The 23,301-nt window shown below is 43.5% G+C and overlaps 2 protein-coding genes across 5 annotated transcripts in view; both read left to right on the top strand.

Annotated features, from left to right (window-relative positions):
• The window catches only part of Dab2 (DAB adaptor protein 2), a 55,246-nt gene extending 43,274 nt beyond the window's left edge, over window positions 1-11,972 (top strand). For 3 of the 4 annotated variants that reach the window (XM_052743204.1, XM_052743205.1, XM_052743203.1), the window contains 6 exons: window positions 756-1,409; window positions 2,428-2,581; window positions 7,290-7,916; window positions 8,376-8,485; window positions 9,275-9,342; window positions 11,131-11,972. In XM_052743204.1, coding sequence (XP_052599164.1) covers window positions 756-1,409; window positions 2,428-2,581; window positions 7,290-7,916; window positions 8,376-8,485; window positions 9,275-9,337 — 1,608 coding nt within the window. In that variant the 3' untranslated portion in view covers window positions 9,338-9,342; window positions 11,131-11,972. The remainder of the gene's footprint in view (window positions 1-755; window positions 1,410-2,427; window positions 2,582-7,289; window positions 7,917-8,375; window positions 8,486-9,274; window positions 9,343-11,130) is intronic. The other variant, XM_052743206.1, reaches the window with a different exon arrangement.
• A 7,151-nt stretch (window positions 11,973-19,123) lies between these two features.
• C9 (complement C9) overlaps window positions 19,124-23,301 on the top strand; it is a 42,619-nt gene continuing 38,441 nt past the window's right edge. Inside the window, exons 1-2 of the mRNA XM_052742806.1 lie at window positions 19,124-19,245; window positions 20,538-20,549. Coding sequence (XP_052598766.1) covers window positions 19,124-19,245; window positions 20,538-20,549 — 134 coding nt within the window. The remainder of the gene's footprint in view (window positions 19,246-20,537; window positions 20,550-23,301) is intronic.

Below are 23,301 nucleotides of genomic sequence, written 5' to 3'. Positions count from 1 at the left end.
AAGATGAGAGGTCCAACTTGGCCTAGGACCTTTAGTAAGATCTTTGTCATTCAAAGAGTCAGACCCATAGACCACAATAAAAACGGAGAATCTTGTTTTCCTCCAGAGGAAGGAAATAGAGTTAACTTTAAGTTTCATCATAGCCATAACTATGAAATCTGGTGCTGTGGAATGTAAGTCTAGTAGAATGCTTACCTGAGATACTCAAAGCCCTGGGTTTAATTCCCAGCACCGTACACATACATACACATGGTACCGTATGAATATTAACTGATGAATTTGCTCATTTAGAGGGGTAATGTTCAAGACTTCTAGAAAAAGGACTATGGACTGTATGTTTCTCAGGTAGAAAGCTGGACCAGGTTTCTGAAGTCAGTTCATAGGTTCAAACAGTATATTCAGATAATCATTGAGAGTGAGTCCCAGTTAATTCAAAGACATCAGTTGAACCAATGTAGGTAATGAGCCTAGCCCATCTGAATGTATGGATTACGGAGAGCACAAATTGAACAAGCTTTCACTGAAGGAAGAGCAAACCCCATGGAAGCTTACAGCTCACAAACTGAGTGAGGAACTGATTCCCAGCTCGTAAACACTCAGGGAGTTGATGTGAGATGGTAATAGTTCCAATTCTAATAGGAATCCTGGTAATCCTTGTCATTTGGATGTAGTTTTCTCATTTGAAGTTATAACATGGACTAACACTGTCTCTCTTTCTCTCTCTCTCTCTCTCTTTTTTCCCCCAAATGTGCTAGGAAAGCAAAGATATCCTGTTAGTGGATCTAAACTCTGAAATCGACACCAATCAGAACTCTTTAAGAGAAAATCCATACTTAACAAATGGCGTCACCTCCTGTTCTCTCCCTCGACCAAAGCCTCAGGTGTCCTTCTTGCCTGAAAATGCCTTTTCTGCCAATCTCAACTTCTTTCCCACCCCTAATCCCGATCCTTTCCGTGATGATCCTTTTGCACAGCCAGACCAATCGGCACCCTCTTCGTTTGATTCTCTCACACCTCCAGATCAGAAGAAAGCGAATTTGAGCAGCTTGTCTGCTCCTCAGAGTAAAGGGCCCCTGAACGGTGATACTGATTACTTTGGTCAGCAATTTGACCAGATCTCTAACCGGACTGGCAAACAGGAAGCTCAGGCAGGCCCGTGGCCCTATCCAAGTTCGCAAACCCCGCAAGCAGTGAGAACTCAAAACGGGGTATCTGAAAGAGAACAGAACGGCTTCCATATCAAATCTTCCCCGAACCCTTTTGTGGGAAGCCCTCCCAAAGGACTATCGGTACCGAATGGCGTAAAGCAGGACTTGGAAAGCTCTGTCCAGTCCTCAGCACATGACTCCATAGCCATTATCCCACCTCCACAAAGTACCAAACCGGGAAGAGGCAGAAGGACTGCTAAGGTGAATTGTCTTTTCCACATACCCATTAGCAGAGTGCATGCTCGGTACCAAAGGGTGGTGTGACGCAAGCTCTCTTCCTGCTGCTCTTTTAGTTTCCTGTGTGGCTGTGAAGTAGAAGGTGGGATAAGACACATCGACCCTCCAGGAATATGCCCCTCTAGTCAACATTCTTCCTCAGCTTCCCCGGCAGTGTTTGTCACACCTGCTTTCCATTTGCATGTCTTGTCACTTAATACTAAACTAAACACAAGTTGTTGTTTTTTTTTTTTCCATTGTTAATGCTGCTATGCTTCTGTACCTCTGGTAAGTTTGATTGTCATGTTCTGGGATGGGAGGGAGAGAGCACTCTTGTGATTCCCTTGGTCCTGTCCCCACACTAACATATGTCCTGCACACCCATCATCACTGATGTCCATGGTGGTGGTATAAAATTCTCAAGTCTGTCTCCTCTTTTAAATGTAAATGTTGATTTAATAACCCATTGACCTAGAAACTTACACAATCACTATTACCAACTTCATTCAAAAGCGACTCCAAGTGCAGTATCTGTAGGTGATTTTTTTCAAAGCTCTCATGGGCATGTGTAGTCTTACCTAATGATGAAAGTAGTATTGTCTCTATCAAAACTGGCTTAAATCAAATGGAATCATTGAAATTATTTAGGATGCTTACGTTGACCTTTCTTTCCCAGCTTCGAGTTTTAGCCAATAAGGAGACCAGACTGACATAAAAGGATAAAATGAGAAAAAATAGATTTCATTTTGCAAGTCCAAGATGGTATCCATTTGTCCACTCACTGCAGCCATCTGTGTCTCTTACCCACCCCACCCTCCCACCCCAATACACAAACCTCACCTTTGCTCTTTTATTTATTGGTAGAAGCAATCATTTGTCAGTAATATAAGATTTTCCTTTATGTGGAGGTTAGCTTTGGGGTTAAGAGCAGGAGACAGATGGAAGCTGCGTTTGCCTCCTACCTGAGTAACTCTTCTCCCTCCTTCCCCTCCTTCCTCATCAGTCTTCAGCAAACGACTTGCTTGCCTCAGACATCTTTGCCTCAGAACCTCCAGGCCAGACGTCACCCCCAGGACAACCTGCGGCCCCTCAGACCAATCCTTTGGATCTCTTCAAAACAAGTGCTCCTGCCCCAATGGGGCCCCTTGCAGGTCTAGGTATGTTCCCAGAATTGGCATTAGATGTGGCTCTGCTGCTGTCACTCATAATGATGACACACAGGAAGAAGGCATTTCCTACACTGGTGGGCATAAGACGGGAGACCTCAAGCAACACGCCTCTCGCCTTTACTCCTGCACAGGCCACTTGCCTGTGACATTCCTCCTGCCTGGTAACTGAAATTCAGCTCTCTGAGGGGCCACATGACAAGAAGTCCGTTTTCAGTATTGCGTGTCCCCGCAGTGGCTTTCAGAAGACAGTTGTAGAGGATTCTGAAGTCAGACTGGCTTCAGTGGTGAAAAGGAGATAGATGCACTGAGAGAGCCTTGTGTGCTGTCTACGGAGTAAAGCGCCAGTATGCATGCTCTCCATGCCATTTGCCTTGATAGAGGGAAGTCTATCTCCTCTCAAGGCTCGGATCCTCTTATGCACCCCAGGGTGGGGATAGGTTAAGCCAGAAATAAGGCTAGATTGTAAAGGGAAACTAAGTTCTGGGCTCAGCTCCGCCCTTAGGTCTAAGTAGGCAAGGAATGGGCATGAATCCCGATCTGTTTTGAATACCCTTAGCAATTCATGATTAATAATTTTTTTCTAGAAAAGCATGTAAGTAGAGCTAGGAGGTAAATATTAGGGGAAAAAAAGCTAGGAGAATAGATGGAGTTTTCTCAGACAATGGGATGTGCTGGGATTAAATATATGTGGTGGCACACACCTTTAATCCCAGCACTCGGGAGACAGAGGCAGGTGGATCTCTGTGAGTTTGAGGCCAGCCCCGTCTACAAAGTGGGTTCCAGGACAGCCAAAGCTACAGAGAAACACTGTTTTGAAAAACCAAATACACACACACACACATATTTTTATATATTTACATTTATATTTCTGGCTTGCTGCATCCATTGAATCTTTGCTTCAGGATGATGGTAAAGGGGCACTGACTGAGGGCTGGTTCCTGCTACTCTTCCTCCACAGCCTCTAGTTCTTTTCCAGGCTCTATAGTTCAGTTAGAAACCCCAACAATAGTCCTTGCCATCCTGCTGGGGATCCTCTTTGTTTGCTTGCTCCTGGGCACCTGTGCAAACTCAAGTACAATCTGGCTTGGGAGGTGGGGGACCCAGGATCAAGAAAGACTGACTCTGCCGGGCAGTGGTGGCGCACGCCTTTAATCCCAGCACTCGGGAGGCAGAGCCAGGTGGATCTTTGTGAGTTCGAGGCCAGCCTGGTCTCCAAAGCGAGTTCCAGGAAAGGTGCAAAGCTACACAGAGAAACCCTGTCTTCAAAAAAAAAAAAGAAGAAGAAGAAGAAGAAGGACTGACTCTCTGGCCCTTTGGTAAGATTTGAATGGAGATCATGGCTTTTCCTACGCTCTACAGAATCAGTCACCAACATCCTTTTTCTTCCCTTATTTCCTTTCTTCTCTCCTTTGCTGTTTTCTCTGTGCCACAATAAGTCTGTCTAAACACGTCTGGAGTAGGGATGAGAAAGGAGTTGTTGCCGATGCTGAGTAGCTGAAATCCAGGGGAGTGTGAGCAGTCAGTAGGTTCCAGGCTTCTGCTCAATGATATAGCACCGAGAGATCCTCTCTAAATACGTTGTGCACTTTGGAAGCCTCCTCTTTGGCACTGCTCATTTCCCTGTACCCACAGTGAAGCAGCTGGTGTCCTTCCTTCATAGAAAGGCAGAGAACTTGCATTCAGGGGCTGTGACTAGATCACATCCCAGAGCTCTGCAGTCTAATATCAATGCCTTGAAGAATTCTTCCAGCCAATATTTAACAAGTCAGCCTGAAGATACAGCTGGACCCTATAACCGTTAATTTATTCAGACGAAGTGAGGCTTTTTGGCGAGGTGCCCCTCTTGAGGCCTTGGGGTATACAACTGCAGAATACTGATGATTCTTCCAAGTTTGGACATGGAACTCAAACTGAGGCCCACAGTGTAGCCCCTGTCCATTGGCAGTGATCCTCAGCCAAACCATGGAAGGTTGTAGGTCTGGCTTCCGCTGGACCCAGCTGGGGGACTGTCTTCTCTGGAGATCTGGGGGGCGGGGAGAAGGCATTACAGGAAGCTGAGCCCTGGGCTTTGACTTGTACCCTGTGTTTTGATCTAGCTTCAGAAGGTAATAAAATTAATGCTTTATGCCCATACTCTCTTTTTCCTCAGTCCTTGCCCCTACTTTCTACAGCTGGGCAGTAAATGTTTTGGAAACATAATGGGTGGAGTCTGGGATATGGGAATGAAGGCTGGCACAAATGCTGGCTTACCAAGCCCTTGCTTCCTGGCAAATGTAATAGTTTTCTTTTTTTTACAAATGGTACTCCCATTGATACCATCTATGACTAGAGTTAAACAGTTTCACAAGGAAAGACAAGTAGTTCAGGATGAAGGATGGTAAATGGATGCTTCCTTTTATATATTTATTTTTGCACTTTGGAATAATTGATAGTATTAGTCAATGACCCTTCCTTCCATGCACAACATTAAATTATTTTGAAACATTGTCGATAACTTTGTTCAAACTTGACCCACTTTTAAGGCTTAATAAGAGAAGCTATGTCTTGGTTTTTGTGAATGTGTTCTATAAAGCAAATAAGTCCTGGCTCCTGTGTCTGTGAAATTAATATGTGAATTAGGTTCCCATTGCATAAGTAGTTGCTTCTTATGCCTAGCTGTGTGGTGATATATTGTGTACCCTAATAAAATTTGCCTGAAGATCAGAGAACAGAACAAGCCACTAGATTAAACACAGATGCCAGACAGTGGTGGCACACACCTTTAATCCTAGCACTTGGGAGGCAGAGATCTGTCTAGATCGCTGTGAGTTCAAAGCCACCCTGGACTACATAGTATTGACTCAATCTAGGAGAAAAACAGAGACAGGCAGTGGTGGCACACATCTTTAATTCCAATACTTGGGAATCACATGCCATTAATCCCAGCACTAAGAAGGAAGTGATAGCTGGGCGGAGAAAGGTATATAAGGTGTAAAGAGACAGGAACTAGAGGCTTTTTCAGGCTGAGGAGTCCTAGAGGTAAGGCATCACAGTGGCTTGTTCCTTTGTCTCTCTGATCTTCAGGCAAATTTCATTAGGGTACACAACAATATATCACCACATAGCTGTGAAGAGGTCAAAACGGGAGAATAATGTGCCGGGGTCAGGGTCAAGGTATGTGAATTTGTCTCTGTGGGCATAGCCTGTGAACTTCCCAATTTGACGATCTTCTTGGTTCAGTTCCCTCAGTAAGAAACAGACATGTTGATCAAGAAAGGTGGCCATCCTATGGGAGTGGAGCAAATGTATTCCTGACCAGATGCCAGCATTCACAATAATAAAAGAATCAAATGCCAAAAAGATCAAAAGAGATGACCCCATGTTAGCCCCTAAACCCCATTTCAAAGTTCTTCTCATTTTGGAAACAAACAAACCAACAGCAACAAATCTTTTCTATCCCAACTTTGAAGACTTTTCTTGGTTGAATTAGAAAATGGTTCATGAAAGTATGCTTTGCTCTGACCCTCAGAACAAGTAGGTTTCAAGGGTAGAACAGAATCATCCGTGACTGAGGATGAGACTGGACTGGGGTTAGCAGATGGTTAGTGCTTTGGTTATTTTCTCAATGGTGATGTTTTACTGACTCGTTAACACAATTGGGAAGAGAGAGTAGAGAGAATGAATGTTCTGTATTAGAACAGGAAGCAAGGCATGAATCTGCCTAAGGAACAGAGGTTGGAGAGGCCTGAGTTCTCATGAGGGAACTACATTTTGAAGAACAAGGCAGGGAGGCAAGCCCTGGAGATAATACTCTCTGAAGAGGCCACAGTTATTCACAAAGGGGCTGCTTCCCCCTTCTTATAACTACTCCCCTCTAACTTCTGGCAAAGTTTAGTGGGTGACACATGGCAGGAAGCACTTTTATTGGAAGCAGCCTTCCTGGGATAATAGCCTTTCTTCCATTCTTATATATAAAAGTCTAAACTTTGGCCTCAGCTAAATTTGATCTTCTCTGTATGTAGCTGTGTCAACTTTGGCAGCATGGAAAAGGAGGGAAACTTTGAAACAGGAGAGGCACTCCTGGAGAACTTGTGTCCATTCATGATCACTGGTTTCCAGAAGTCCTCAGCAGGAGCCACCTGTTAAATGCAAAGACTGAATAGTGACTCTGAGCACTGCGTTATCTTAATGAACTACTTACTAGTCACTGTGATTGCATATTTGTCCACTTGGCAAATCAGTTCTTGGCTCTTCGAAAGTTCAGGGTGCTGGAAGTTCATCAATACACTTTTGATAAGCATTCATTTATTCACAATTAGGAACTTATGGGGTGTATTACTCTTCTAAAGAGGGAAATAAAAAGTGTGGTCAGAAGAATATACAACAAGCATTTGATTGAACACCAGCTAAACAGTGCTAATGAGTTAACCTTCAGAGTGATTTCATCTCTTGAAGCCATTATTTCTGAATCAGCTTCAAAATTTCAGAGTAGTTTGCCTTGGGAATGGTCTACAAATATGCCCAGAAAGTCATGCTTTTTAAAATTCAAAAATCGTTGTCAAAGGGACAAATACAGCCAAAGTATACTATATGGATGTTTGAAAAATGTCACAATTAAACTCATGATTTTATACAATGAGTACATTGGTATAAAAAATTTAAAAAAAGTATCCTCTTCAAGCTTGTCTCTTGATAACGTTTCTCCCTCTTCCTCCAGGTGGTGTTCCAGTAACACCCCCTCAAGCAGGACCTTGGACCCCTGTTGTCTTCAGCCCCTCTCCAGCTGTGGTCCCGGGCGCCATAATAAGTGGCCAGCCTTCAGGTTTTGGTCAGCCAATCGTTTTTAGTACAACCCCAGCAGTTCAAGTTTGGAATCAACCTTCATCGTTTGCAGCCCCAGTTTCCCCTCCAGCCCCTACAGTATGGTGTTCTCCTGCACCTGTGGCACCCAACGCTTGGTCATCCCCAAGCTCTCTGGGGAATCCTTTTCAGAGTAACGCCTTCCCACCTCCCGCCCCAACCACTCAGTCCTCTCCAATGCTTCCTTCTGTTTTGGCCACACCTCCTCAACCACCTCCCAGAAATGGCCCACTAAAGGACATCCCCAGTGATGCTTTCACTGGCTTAGACCCACTTGGGGACAAAGAAGTCAAGGAAGTGAAGGAAATGTTTAAGGACTTCCAGCTGCGGCAGCCACCTATTGTACCCTCAAGGAAGGGAGAGACACCTCCTACTGGGACTTCAAGTGCCTTCTCCAGTTACTTCAACAATAAAGTTGGCATTCCTCAGGAGCATGTAGACCATGATGATTTTGATGCCAATCAGCTGTTGAGCAAGATTAATGGTAAGTTTGCTCCCTTATCTGCTAACTAATGTTTCAGCTGTCATACAGTCCCATGGGGAGCTCAGAGGACCCTTCTATGTCCATCAAGAGTTGAAATCCTGATTCTTCTGGTGTTCAGGGCTGTGGAAGTAATTTAACTATTTGCCCAGAGCCCTTTGCCTCAGCCAATCCCAAGGACTGGCCCAATGCTGCCCCCCAGTGACCATTCTTAAAAGGGCTTCCAAGAACTATAGAAATGTGATGACGGATTGCGACATGTTGAGAGCCGAACCATAATCTAGCCCCCATCCCATGGCCACAAGCAAGGAACTTCTGAGTGTCTTCCACTTTAGATAAAGTCTATATGTAGCTTTCCATTCGGGTGGAAACGAATTAAGTTTCAAAGATAAGCCAGTCAGGGAATGTGTTGTGTGTGAGCCAAAGCTTGTCTACTAACTGCTTGGGTCCTTTGCCTTCCAGAACCACCAAAGCCAGCTCCCAGGCAAGGTGTCCTCTCGGGTACCAAGTCTGCTGACAATTCACTTGAGAACCCCTTCTCTAAAGGAGGCTTCAATTCATCACAGCCCTCCGTAAGTACCAAGTCCTGGAAAGCATGCCACGTACCCCATAGCTCCCTGAATCTCCCTTCTTCATGCAGTAAATCTTGGCTGAGAATGCCTATTTGCCTATGATGTATTCTTAGGAAACTTCAGTGTGAACATCCAGCCAAGCTGGAATGAGATGTTTCACAGGAAGCATTATCATCTCCCGAACTTGAGGAATAAGACCATCAAAAACCTTCCTTTGTATTTCACTTAATCTGTCTTTTGAAAACAGTATGAGAGAAGCTGGGTCAAAATAGTCTTTTAGAAACCTTTAAAGATAAATTTCTTAATCTCCCATTGTTAGTCCTATACCTCATCAAAACCGTTCTTCCAAGCTGAGGGAAGCAAATGCAATTCCCCACAGCCTTGACTTTGAACAAACAATATGTACCATCATTTCCAAGCAAGTAGACAAGGCTCACTGTAGACATGTACAATGTCTGATTGCCTTATGATCCAAGTCAGTGGTTCTCAACCTGTGGGTTGCAACCCCTTGGCATTGACTGGCCCTTTCACAGGAGTTGCATATCAGATATCCTGCATATCAGACATTTACATTATGATTCATAACAGTAACAATATTGCAGTCATGAAGTAGAAATGAAATAATTTTATGGTTGGCGGTCACCACAACATGAGGAACTGTATTAAAGGGTCACAGCATCAGGAAGGTTGAGAACCATTGCTCTAAGTGATGCTTAAATGAAACAGGTTCAATCATGTGTTTTTTCTTATGGCTATAATAGTGTTTGTTGTGTTGTTTTTATCTTTTAGGTGGCTTCTCAGCCTGCATCTTCTGATGCCCACAGGAGTCCTTTTGGAAATCCTTTCGCCTAGCTTCTGTAAGTGGAAGAAACTATTTAGCATTTTCTTGCAGTGGTGAATGGTGTGAAACTGTGAAATAGAGGGTGAAGGGGGAAGTTTTATCTTTAGAATTGGAAAGAGGCTAAGTATGTGTAATTTGGGAGTAATACATATGAAAATCAAAACTCTGATAATTTAATGAGGCTGAGCAGTTAGGAAAATAATTCTTACAAACAGTAGTCAAGCTAAGAGATATAAATTTATATCTTGTATATTTGATACTTCAGTTCTATATGGACGTCTATTCAATAGAAAATGATGTCAAATTCTCTCTGTATTGGAGAATGACCTTGTTCTGAATCCTCTGCCTCCACCTCCTAAGTGCTGGACTCACAGACAGGCACCACTACACCAAGTTTTATGTAGTCCTGGAGACCACACCTGGGCCTTCATGAATGACACCCTCTCCCAGCTACATTCCCAGACCTACTTCTTAAAAAAAATTCATGTTGAAGGGGAAGCAGCCTAGTAACCATTGGGCTCTCTATAAAAGGCCCAAGTTTGAAGGACTTTCTGAAGCCATCGGATGAGTCGGCTAACCAGATGACAGTACAACTTCTGTTTCATCCTTTTCCTCACGGGTAATTTCAAGCTGGTCCCTGTGGTGTGATGTGTCACTCCGACACAAGCGACAGCTGTAAATGTTGCCTTCAGAAGCAGTGGAAGTTCAAAAGGAGTGAGAGGCTTAGCCGTGTCATCTCTAGTGGACTTTATCCTAGAAAAGCTGAATCTCTGCCAGGGTTCCATGTGATCTGTCCGTTTCATCAATAAATGGCACCAAGTGTGTTCTAATCTCATAACACTGAAGCGAAGAGGAAAATGAAGCATATAACATCAGAGAAGGCACAGCCAGAAGGGGTGGAACAGTGAAATGAATGAAACGAATCCAAACCCATTTTATTTCAATATTTCCTCATCCAAGCAAGGCTAAACTCTATCTTGAGTTATCTGTAATAGATAACTTCCTCACTTATAATAATAGTAATAATAATAATAATAATAATAATAATATTTATCTCCCATTATTCATGGAGAATGCATTTCAAAATTCCCTGAGGATTTCTGAAACCATGAATTACAACTTAGTGCCAATCTGTTTTTTCTTATACGTAAATGACTAAAATTTCACTGATAAATTAGGCACAGAGATTAACAGCGGAAAATAATAACAATAATCTGCGCAATTGATAGGTTGGGTAGTGTCATATTTACTTGTCCTGTTGGTGCACCAAAATGCCTGACAAAAGCAACCTAAGCAATGAAGGGCTCGTGGTTCAAGTCCATCATGATGGAGGAAGTTGTGGCCGCAGGAACATGGACCAACTTGTCTCACTACATCAACAGTCAATAAGCAGAGACTTATGAATGGATGCTGGTGCTCAGCTTGCTCCTCCTTCTTACTTAGTTCAGGATCCCATTCCAAGGATCCCCCTCCCACATTTAGGGTGGGTCTTCCCAGTTCAGTTACTCTGACCCAGTTAATTTCTTACAGATATAGATGTATTTGGTATAGGGCCTCACTCTGTAGTTCAGACTGGCCTTGGTTTTACTATATAGTTTTGAAATCCTGTGCCTTCCTCGGCCTTCTGGAATGCAGAGGTCATCAGCTGCATGCACTATCACATCTAGTGGATAGTACTATTTTGTTCTATCTTCACATAAGCTCTGGGATGTACTATGGCTAACATTTGAAAATGATCTTTGAATGTGTAATACATTGATATTCAACCCAAATATCCTAACCTTTCTTCTACATGTTTCTCTAGGAAGTTGTAATGCTGACTATCCAGAGGAACAAGAGACTGGCATTAGCCAAGGACAAAGCTGATAGCCAGAAACGTGCTGACCTCTGTCCGTGTTCCACCTTTGACATATTATCTGCCTTACTTGTCTTTGCCTCTTGTAAAATGCCTTTTACTTTCTGTCTAGGCTAAAGCTAAACTGAAACTATGGCTTTACATAAATTAAGCTCCTAAACTCTCTAGCTCAAATATAAATGAAGTAGCTTCCCTACCAAATCCTTGTCTGCTGTACCCCTAGAACCTTCCAGAATACTCCCCCTTCTACCCTCCAGTTGGGAGGTGCGGCCACCTTAACCCTTCATACCAAACTGCCTTGAGTAAATGTCCAAATCCTCATAGCTCAAAGTCATTTGGTGTTCCTGGTGTGCAGCGTAAACCTAAACCTTCTGTTAATTGGACAGCAAGACACCTTGCTTTCCATCTCCACTCCGAAAGAATTTTTGGTGTAAAATGAAAGCAAGGCTAACTTCTCAAATACACACGAGGACCATTTCAAGATGACCATCTCTCGGCTAATTGTGTCATTTACCAATCCTGCCTGAAGAGGTGCTTACAGTTGACTTGAAGAGGAGAAAATTCTGACTCCAAACATAAGGCATTATTCAAAGCTAATAAAACAATTTCTCCCTGGGGCCTCGAATTGTTTTCATTCCAGACATTTTGTAGCTGTTTGACCCTGGTGACTTTATGGCCTAAATTTTCCCTGATGACCCTAATTTCATATCATGTGATTTTTTTTCTCAATAAAGATGATTGTTGTGTGCATTACTTAAAAAAAAAAAAAGTATAATTTCTCTTCATTCTGATGATTTCTCCCAGGACCTAGGCTGCTCCATTTTTTAACCTCCTGCTGGCTAGTTTAAATGAGAGAAAAGCACCATTTATCTCTCCCTGTCTTTGTCTCTCATTCTCAGTCCATTTTGCTCCTGACTTTGTATAAACAATACCCAGGAACAGACTTTCATGGGTCAAAAAGCATTAAATGACTCACAGATCTGGAGCGCACATACGCCCCCTCTAGTCCTTGTTAGTCCTGCATCTAGACTCTCCTCATTCTCCATGTGGACTCGGGAGCCATTCTCTTAAACTAAAATTCCGAAGAGCAGTTTAACACAGGAGGGGAGCTGGACTCAGCTCAGCAATGAAGGACTAGATTCTGTGTACCAAACACACTGGGTCCTTACTGGAGGTTGTGCGATGCCTTTACCAAGTAATTGGAAAACTTCCTTGAAGCCGCAATCATAATACTTACTAAGACCATAAGAAATGAGAGGAGAGAGGGTGATGGACGAATGTTTGGGGTTATTGAAAACCTGCCTGCAAGATTTCCCTCATAACCTTGGAAACCTATGCAGTGCATTTTCAGTCTCTTTGTTATACAGGACTGAAGGGTTTGTTCCTGCCAAGCCCTTTAGTTTTCTTTAGTTTGTGTTAAGTATTTTTTCATGTTATCTCTTGACCCTTCATGCTCAGGTCTTGTGGGTGTTCATACAATCTTAGCTTTCAGTGGAAGAAGATGACTGCTCAGGATTTAAACAAGAAGCTGGGCTTGTGAACCCCTGCTGATTAGCCCCAACTGATCCAAGCTGAAGTCCTGTGGGTTTCTGTTTAATGCTAATTGTTAATTATCTATGGCATATGTTCTTTTTCTTGTCTAACTTCCTATTCAGTCAATATAAACAGAGACTTGAAATCATACTTTAAAATTCCAAATACCTAAAGATGTGCTAAACTGGAGGTAACTATTTCTAGATGGTCGAGTTTTTGAAAATGATGATCAGCCACACAGCTGTTTTGTACGTGCCTGTCTTCTTGTGCACTTTTCTGTATGCGAATAAAGCTATAAATTTACTCATTCAATAAACTGGAATGACAAAAATCTCGTGTCATTGTTAGCTTATTCTAGTATTTGACCCATGCTTTAGATGGACTGTTATAAAACACACCAGCTAGAAGGTGGAAAACTGCTAGTTGGACACATTTTGGGTTGCCATAGCAATAAGAGAAAATGGAAATCCATGATGTAGAAACACAAATAAATTATCCAGTCTCTTTCAATGTCTTAGTCCCTCTCACATCCACATGCATTCCCTTTCTATGAGATTAATGTAGTTAGTAGATGGAGTTGAATGGAATTAGTAGATTGGAGTTGCTACAGATCACATGACAGTCACTAGACAGTGTTGGTCCCTGCCTTTTGTCCTTTGCTTCTGTTATTCAGTCATGTTTGGCCCCACCCAAACACATGTGTAGGGCTAGTCTGGATGGGTACTAGCCACCTAGAAAACCTGCAATGTCAGGCTGGCAGGTCAATGATCAGCTGAGGACATGGTATAAGTTCAGGGATCACATTTCAACAAAGACCTGGGACAAATCCTAAAGCAGGCTCTGGAAAATACAAAAGACTGGGTTTTGAACCTAACAACTTTAAAGAGTAAGATTCTGGGGAGGAACCATCCTGTGGTGCATGCTATTATGGGATGTTTGGGTCTTTTGCCTTCTTCCCCACTTAGCTGAAAACAGTTGGTATCTTTCTGGCCACTGAGGTAGAATGTAGAGAAACAAGAAAGCTGGAGATGCCCGGCAGTGGTGGTGCACACCTTTAATCCCAGCACTTGGGAGGCAGAGGCAGGTAGATCTCTGTGAGGTCGAGGCCAGCCTGGTCTACAGAGTAAGTTCCAGGAAAGGCACAAAGCTACACAAGGAAACCCTGTCTCGAAAAACCAAAAAAAAAAAAAAAAAAAGAAGGCTGGAGATGAGCCCCGGATAAGTGTGAGCTGAGGGCTGCTGGGAAGGACACACCACGGGTTATCTGGTTTATCTGGGTGTTCTGCTGTGTGTTTAATACTCTCAACTCATTCTCTTTCCGTGTGACTCGATATGTAAACTTATGCTGGGGATTTAGCATTGCTCATGTACAAGAAGACATTCATGCAATGCAATAAGAACCACTGTTGGACAAAACGAGATGTGCTTATGGAAGTAGCCCTGAAAATGAGAACAAATCTATCCTGTGTACTCTTCAGTGGAAAGGGCATTCAGACCTATCCTGAAAGTGATACTTCGTGGGGAACCTCAAGCTTCTTTTAAGCATCCAATGTGCCTAAGCAAAAGGTTGAATATTAACAGCCAGAAAACCCTAAGATTTCGTACACAAATGCAACCCAAAGGGAGAAAGTACTGATTTTTTATTATAATAACCCCTCACTGGGGGAAGGCTATGCTCGTTATGAATAGTAACTCCATTCTGCTGATACATGATCCAATGAGGTAAATCTGTATCCACGACAGCTCATAGGAAGTTGGCATCCAGGTTTTAGAATGACTGAGTTGCTCTAGAGTGTAGGGAGTTTTTCTAGTGGGTATTTTGCGGCAAAACTGTCATAGTAGGTCCTCTTCTCCCACAATGTCAGAGCACTCCATCAAGTCACAGGCATGGCTCTGTCTTCCTGTGCTGACAGCAAGGCAGGAAAGAACAGGCCAGAACCAACTCCAAAATGTGGTTCACCTTGAAACTACCTGATGAGTGAGGACTCTGACCCAGAGGCCTGGAATAGGTTCAAAACAAAGTCTTTCACTGAAAGATGGGAGTTGCCCAAATGTTCCTGGTAAATATTTAAGCTATCACCCTTTCAAGTGATTGCTCAACAACAAAGCACCTAATACTTGCCGGGAAATGGCATATTTTTAACGACTCTTTTCTGATAAAAAAATAATAACTAGAACGCGTGTTCTCAGCTTATCTGACACACAGGGGTATAAAGATCGCTACGTACCGGCAGTGGGTCTGTTAACATGACCTAATTACAGTGATGCTGATGGACCAGGGCCAGGCATTTGTCATCTCACCCCTGGGTACCCCAGCCTGTTTGTCCTTGCTTTGCTGGAGTTATGTGCCGAGTTACAGACTTCTACTTTCTGCTGAAGTCCTAGCAGTGCCAGTCTCTACAGAGAACACAATGAAGGCTGAAATAGTTAAAAGGGGGGAAAAAAAACATACAAACGAAAAAACAAGTCCAATCTGAAAGTCTTCATGACTATGTTTTCCTTGTGGTGTTTGTATAGGTTCATATCAGTCCTCTTTCCAGTCACGGATATATACAATGGTTGACTTCAGTTATTATTTTAGCTTGTTGTTGATTGTTTTTTAAGAGGAATAGGTTAAAGGGTGACCCAAATGGGTTGTAGCAGAGTCACAGGTATGTTTAGACTATGATCTCTAAGTGTTCCCCCACCCCTTATATTGACTGAGTGCCACAGAAATTTTCATGTGGAGTCGAGGAGATGAGAGTGTTAGACACAGGAGCTAACAGGGAGGGAAAGGAAGAGAAGGGAGGGAAATGGGAGAGTTGACGTGACATCTGCCTCCTGTTTCCTTCACTGAACTGAGAGATTGGCTGGGTGCTTCCATGTTAGGAAATGATAAAGCTGGAAGCCGGAGAGGAGATCTGTTTTTGATAAAAGGATAAAAGACCCTGGGATCTGGGCAGCAGTTCTCAGCCTGCATTGGGAATGAGTTGACTTCAGGAAGGAAAACACTCAGAGAATCGCAGAGTAATAGGCATCTGACCTCAGGGCCAGGATTACCAAACAGGAAAGTAACTTCCCTCCCCCACCCTGTGTGAGTGTATGTACATAGTCAATGGTTACTTCTAGGGCTCCACCTTTAAAATGAGAGACCAGCAGATTCTGGTAAAGGGGGTTCAACGCACCATACTCTGAGACCCCTTTATCTGAAAATTGGTCTATTCTTAAGAACAGATTTTTAAAGAGAAAATAAAGTAAGGAGTGAGACCAGGTCACTGAGGTCTGCCCACCTGTGTGATGACCAGGGAAGATGAGCCAGCAAAGGAGGGGGAGAATGCGGTTCTTGATCACCAAAGCTGAGGGAAGCAGACTTTAATGTATGAAATGAGGAGTGTGGACCTCCAATCACTGATGATGCGTGTCACTCACAGGAGTGTTACACTTGTTAAGCATCAGGGATGGTAGTGCGCAGGTCCACCTAAAACCTGGACTTGACTCTGACCCCAGCCAGGTGTTCTGCACAGATATGTGTCTCTACCATTCCACATGGGGGAAAGGGTTATATTGTTCTGTGGGAGTATAATTTAGCAATACAGAGCTCCCAAGGGGATTTGAATAAATAGGATTTTAAAAAGGAAAGAGAAAGAAAACCGCCTTACTAGTAAAAAAAAACCATGAGGTTCTCTTCAGGGTGGAAACTCTTAGAACTAGAGATTAAAGCCAGTTCATTGCCTCCCTGCCAGGGTCCTGTACTAGAGGGAGGAGACTGGTTAGGGGTCGTCACAACCCCATGCTGGATGGACATAACAGATAGACCTAATTAAAATATTGACCACAGGACTCAAAGTGTGGTGGGAGAGCCTAACACACCAAGTGCGAACCCCTGGGACTCATCCCTAGCTGAGATTGGACAGGTGGCATAATCTCAGTATGCAGCATTTCTTCAACTCTGTGATTCAGCCATTGAGAATTAAACTCATTTGCGTGTATAGATGGCCAGTATGTTATAAAGTTCCCATTTTCGTCTCTGGTGGCTAGTTTGTGTTATACCAATAAAGATGTTATTTTTGCTTCTCCAGTTTAATTCATCCTAACCCTCCCTTTCTCTAAGATATGCACAAAGCACAAGCTTCACCTCAAAATGTGTCAGATACGTGATAGCTGTCAGGAGCCAGGAAGAGTTAAAGGCACTGTAAAAATGAAAACCATGTTATTCATAGAGTGTATACATTATATAGTCTATATCATCAATTTTAGGTTGTTATTATGTCTTACTATTCTCATCATATTGCTGTATTGTATAGCCTACTGATAAAATCATGTAGCAATTTGGAATATCCTCCCATTCAAACCAATCAGTCAAGATATCCTTTTTCCCCTCCACCCCTCAAGAAAGTCAATCTTCCAGGGAAGAGGTGATTTTGCGGTATTTAGTCATGACTACTTACCAAATTGAAGACTCACAGTCTAATCAACTAACATCTCATTGACATGAAACAGCATCCTATGCTAACTTATTTCACATCCTTACGTCCACGGACATCCTGAGAGTGTCCACAGAGACCATCATCCAAGAGTCCTCTGTGCACTCAGACATAGGCTGACAGATCTGGACTGAATTCAGATGCCAACCACCTGTCATTAGCTAAGGCTCATGGGAAGTGTCCCTCTGACACACATTCATTCACAGACATAGCTACAAGCATGTCACCAATAAGAATCATCTTATGACTTGACAATTGCATGTGGCTTCCACGTCAGTCAGGCACCTGGTCTCCACAGTAAGTTCACAAATGGATGAAACTAGTTCCATTGGCTCTCAAGCTCTATATGCAAAAAGGAGAAGAATCAAGGAAAGGTGATTAGATCCCTTTTTCATCAAGATGGTCCCAAGATTGCTAGCCCCGTGATCTGTCATCCCCACAACCAGATGCCTAGTTTACTTTTGCATATGCCAATGGCTGAGATTAGCTCTTTTGTAATTAATAATTATCTATGAATGTCTCTTAAGAATTGTGTCAGCCAGGCAAGGTAGTGCATGCCTTTAATCCCAGCCCTCCAGAGGCAGAAGCAGGCAGATCTCAGAGCGTTGGAGGCCAGCCTGGTCTACAGAGTGCGTCCCAGGGCTACACAGAGAAACCCTGTCTTGAAAATTAAAAAATTAAAAAGAGTTGTGTCAGAGAGCCATGCATAAGGTGCATGCCTGCAACCCCAGGCCTTGGAAAATGGATGCAGAATGATCAGGAGTTCAATGTCATCCTCAGCTGTGTAGTGAGAGGATTTAAGGCAAATCTGTCTCAAACAAAACAAAACAAAAGTGTTGGGAACAGCTGGGTATGGGCTCATACCTGTAATTCCAGCACTTGGGTGGGGGCAAAAGAACTTCAAGGAGTTCCAGACCACCCTGGGCTGTCCTGTCCGACCCCACCCCAAATAAACAAAACAAAACAAAAGATAAGAATGGTGTCATGAGACACTGTAAACTCATGATACATTACCCACAAAACTCCATTAGATTCTCTCTCTCTCTCTCTCCTCAGATTGTGTATTCTCAGTTCCAACCCTTGCCACACATTAGAAGGATCTGAGAAGCCCCAGCAGTTAAATTTGAGTATGATAGGGAGTAGCAGACATCCACATTTGCAACATCTCAGGTCATTCTCTTGTGCAACCAGTGTTCTCAGAGAGGTTGCCTCGTCCACATTCTTCAGTTCTTCCAGAACCTCCCGCTCTCCACAACCCTGGAGAATGTGGACACGTAGGGCAAGCACTCTTTTTTTTTTTACGGCAGAGGAAAATGCTATCCTTTTAGTGTGTCCTTCCATTTGTAAGCAGGCCAAATCCTTTTGGGGGCTATTGCTAAAGCCTTGTGGAGCTTACGTCATATTTTTTCAGAAGAATCCACTACACATACAAGAAAGAGATGGGTAAAATTGACCAAAAAAGTGTACATTTCTACACTTTACCTTGCTTATGTGATAGTAAACCACACATCTGATTTTCAGAGGGAGGAGAGGTTAGAATGTCCTCTTCTGAGTGTTGCCATTTCTGTAGTTATTTTGAGCTTAGGCTTCTTATGAATCCAAAGGCCTCTCCCATAAATGATGCCTCTCTCTTCATCTCTCCTTCCAGAGTCTCCCAAGGAAAGAACTGCTAGGACTCTGCTTGTTTGATTGCTTTTGTTTTTACACAACGCTGCTCCTAATTTTTAACCACTTGAGCGTTTTCTTTTTTTTTTTTTTTTTTCTTTTTGCTTTATTGCACAATGATACCTGGTCAATAAGGGAAAACAGCAGTCCGAAATTACAATAAATGACTCTCCATTGGTTGGGTTGGACTTTCACCTAGGCAGCACACACCAGACACATACAAACAAAACCCTGAACATATACCAGCAGTAAATTGTTCCCTGCCCACTGGTTGCAAAGAAATGCTTCCCAAGACCCCGGGGCTGCCTAGGAGGAGCGGCATGTCTGCAGGCAGGACCATCGTTTTAGTGATTGCGATCTTCATCTTGGAAATCAATGCATGGACCCCAGGACCCATTCCCAGGTGAGTACATCGCTTGACTGTTTATCTCTGGAATTCTACTGTGGAATCTGCTGTCTCAGGGTCCAGCTCTTAACAGCAAAGTAGGAAAAAAAATAAAGGTTAAATAGTGATCTATAAAACGCCCAGGATTTAAACTTTCCAAATAAGTGAGAAAAGCCAGGGTGTGTCTGCCAGTTCGCTACGGAAGCCTGCTAGTGCCTCGGGGACTTTGTTCTAGAGAAGGAGCTCAAACGTTAAGACTAAGGTAGTCTGTTTAAATATTTAGAATTAGGAAATGAAAACTGGTTGTCGCCAGTTTGTGACGATCAGTGTTGATCAGTGTCTACTGTCTGAGAAGTTTACAATGAAGGGAGTTAATCTTTCCGTCCCTTATCTCAAACCCTAATACTTTTTAACTGTTGACCGAGCCGGTTGTGGTGGCGCGGTCCGGTAGGATTTGCTGAAGCAGGCAGAAGCAGGAGGATCACGAGTTAGTTTGAGGCCAGGCTGGGCCACACACGTAACTGTTGGCTGTAAGGCTTTTGGGGCCCCCACATTAAGTAAAGGTTAATCATTTGTCTCTTGTGACATCCCATATTGTGCCCCATGTTTTGTGTCCTGGGTCTTAGGGTCTACTTGCTCTACCCAAGATGGCCATGGTTCTCCAGGTCCAATGATTATGCCTCCAGCACTGCCTCTTTACTTCCTTTTTCTCTGATCCTACTTGGGGTTGCAAAACCCATAAGCTGTGGTTTGCATATGGTGGGAGGGTGTCCTCAAAACGGCATTGCTGGAAGCTCAGTCCCCTGTGTGGCAGCAGAAAGAGGTGGTGGAGCCCTTAGGGAGTACACACTAGTTAGGTCTCAGGATTCCACAGTCATGAGTGGACTATCTCTGAGGAATGGGGGGCCAAGCCTAGCAGAAGTGGCACCTATCAGGTCTGTCTAGCCAGGCCCTTCCTCAAACCCTTGTTTTCTTACTAACACATGTGCCCCTTCTGAACACAGGGACTTCCCTTTCTGCTTTTAGTGCCCATGTTATGATACAACCATGGGAATCCTCTCCAAATGCCTGGCCATGCTGTTTGCAATTCGTAGTCATCAGAGTGTGAGCAGAGTTCTCTCCCTTTAGACATTACCCACATCAGGTATTCTGTGGGAGCAACACAAACAGAGCGTGACACCACGCCAAATACACCCAGCAAACGAATCAACAGGACAATAAAAGCTTTCTGAACATCATTGCACCTAGGACTGCCAGAGATTATGACTCCATGAGGTTCCCTTCCTTCCATCTGGATGTCACAGGACAAGACATGAACCTGTGTCATCCAATGCAGCAGGATCTTCTCTGAAGACAGAACGGAAATACCCCCAATGCCAACATCTTCCTGGACACTGTTCCACTGTTCACATGAACCTCGACATGTGCCCAATTCCCCTCAGTTTAACAAAAGTCTATTTTGACTTTCCTAGCCAGCCTTCTGACTGTGTTGGTTGTGTTCAGGATTGCCTCTTCCAGGAGAGAACTCAAGGAGGAGAAACTCCGACCCACATGAGCCCCGGGAGAAGTGCTCAGCCAGCTTTCCCCCATTCCACCCACTTCCTCTGCTGACATTAGCTAAGCAGTATCATCCTGCTCAGAAAATGTTTTCGTTTGGGGGGGATCTTAGCTCAGAAGGAATGTGTGCGAAGGCAGTCACTGGGAGCTACGTTGGCTTTCTTGTACTTAACTTGACCCTCTCTTAGGTTGGTTTTTTTTTTTTTTTTTTTAAATCAAACAACTCATATTTCTAGACTGTGGCTCAAAACTGAAAGGCTGTGGGAAGCCCACAGTTGCTTTGAAGTTCACACCCCCTGGGTCTGGTCACACTCAGTTGTTCCAGGAAGGACCAGGCAGACTCCTGGTTGGCCCCAGATCCTGGCAGTTGCCCTCCCCAGTTCTCCTGAGCATCCTGCACTCTCATGCCCTTCAGCCTGTGCCAGAATGTCCCCACTCAGAACACTCTGTGCTGTGCCCTTTGGTGGAGGATGAGGTTAAGATGAAGGGTTCAGTGACTTCCGTAGCTACGTGAGACCATTTGCTTGAATATTGGCTGTAATATTTAAAATGATTTTTTTATTTAAGCATTGTTTTATTTATTTTACATACCAACCACAGATCCCCCTTTCATCTCTCCTGCCACTCCCCCCCCCCCAGCCTTCCCTCCCTCGACCCACCCCTTTAAAAAAAAAGGGGGGGGTTATTTGTTATGTATACAGTATTCTGCCTGCATGTATGCCTGAGCACCAGAAGAGGGCACCAGATCTCATTATAGGTGGTTGTGAGCCACTATGCGGTTGCTGGGACTTGAACTCAGGACCTCTGGAAGAGCAGCCAGTGTTCTTAACCGCTGAGCCATCTCTCCAGGCCCTCAAGTGATTTCTAAGCATATATATTCTTCAGAAAGGAGCTAGACACCCGCAACTCACATCAAGTCACCATTGTATACCAAGTGTGCAGGTTGAACCACCTTAATAGACCAGCTGTGCAGGTTGGAATGAGTAGCTCAGTCCCTGTGCTATTGCCTTGGTCTACAAGACACTGATTGTGGTTGGTTCCTATGGCTGCCATAGCAAAGTCCAAAGTCTAATTAGTTTAAACAAGCTTTCTGTCTCCCAGGCTGGAGGCTGGAGGTCTGAGAAGAAGATGTTGAGAGAGCCAAGACCCCTCTGCCACTGTTCTGGGGCCTTCCTAGCTTTTGGTGGTAGCCTGCAATCCTTGACATACTTTGGCTTTCTAACCCTGTCTCTGTCACTACATGGTCATCTTTCTTTTTCATTTTTCCTGACCACCTTCCCACCATACTGGAGTCCAACCCTGGGTTAACACATGTTAGGCAAGTATTCTACTGCTGGCTAATATATATGCTCAGTCCCCAAATCAATCTACGTCCCTCTCCCCACCCCCCTTCTCTCCATACATGCCACCCAAGCAAAGCCTTTTCCCATGAGTTCTGGAGATCAAACACATGTCTCCATGTTCATACAGCAAGCATTTTACCAATGGAGCCATCCCCCAGTCTCCAGATTTCTCTTTTTATATGGACACCAGCTGTATTGGATTAGGGCTTACTTCAATGATTCCATTTTAACTCAATCACTCCTATCCAGATCCTATTTATAAATAGTTCACATTCTCAGGTACCAACCAGATCTTAGGACATCAGCATATCACTCACTTTTGGAGGAAACACAATTCGGTTCACACACGTACCATGACAGAATCTACCCAGTGGTGTTTTCATGTGAACGTTAGTTATCACGTGTGTAAAGCATCCAGAGTTTCTGCCCCAGGCCTATGGGAAGAATTCACTAAGCATGGGGTATATTTTTTTAAGTGCTTTTTTTTTATTTTTTAAAACTAAGCAATTTCAGAGTGCCTGTTACAATGACTTAAACCTTTAACACATACTTAAAATTTGTTAAGAAAACACAAGACTATTAAGGTGTTTTATCTGGATTTGTACCTATTAGATAGTTAAAATACTGTTCAGATCATCTGAGTTTTAGATACAGCCTCCTGGGCTTTCATTTTAAACATAATCATCTTCTTGAAAAGGAACGCATTTTCTAAATTGTGCAAAAATAACAATAAGAATGACAATGATAAGGTTTAAAAAATGAACCCACAAATACAGAAAAGGAAATCTAGTGTATGAAATACATTTTTTTTTAATGCCGAATGCTGTTTATTAAAGGAGGGAAGAGGTCTTAAATACAGGCTTACAGCACAATGGGAGAACCCCGGAGGGCAGAAGTTCGCTACCAATGTTTTACAATCTTGCATCTAAGCTGTTAATGCCCATTATGCAGGATACACAGACAAGGAACTTCCCTTAAGCATTCAGGAGGGTTGAGCCCGGCAGGTAATTAGCATAGGGAGGATATCAAGGTCAAGGTCAGCAAGCAAGGCAACAGTTACCCAAAATGGGGGCCAGGGCCCTACAGGTCCCCCTTTTACTAAAAAATGAGCTTCTGACTTAGGTTGCGTGGGACGTCAGCAGGTCACCTTACCCATCATGGAGATGCCTGCCCA

Source organism: Peromyscus californicus, unplaced genomic scaffold, assembly GCF_007827085.1.
Source record: "Peromyscus californicus insignis strain IS unplaced genomic scaffold, ASM782708v3 Scaffold_18__1_contigs__length_77618521, whole genome shotgun sequence".
Classification (NCBI taxonomy): domain Eukaryota; kingdom Metazoa; phylum Chordata; class Mammalia; order Rodentia; family Cricetidae; genus Peromyscus; species Peromyscus californicus.
Note: the sequence above shows the minus strand (reverse complement) of the source record. Positions and strands in the feature narration are given on the sequence as shown.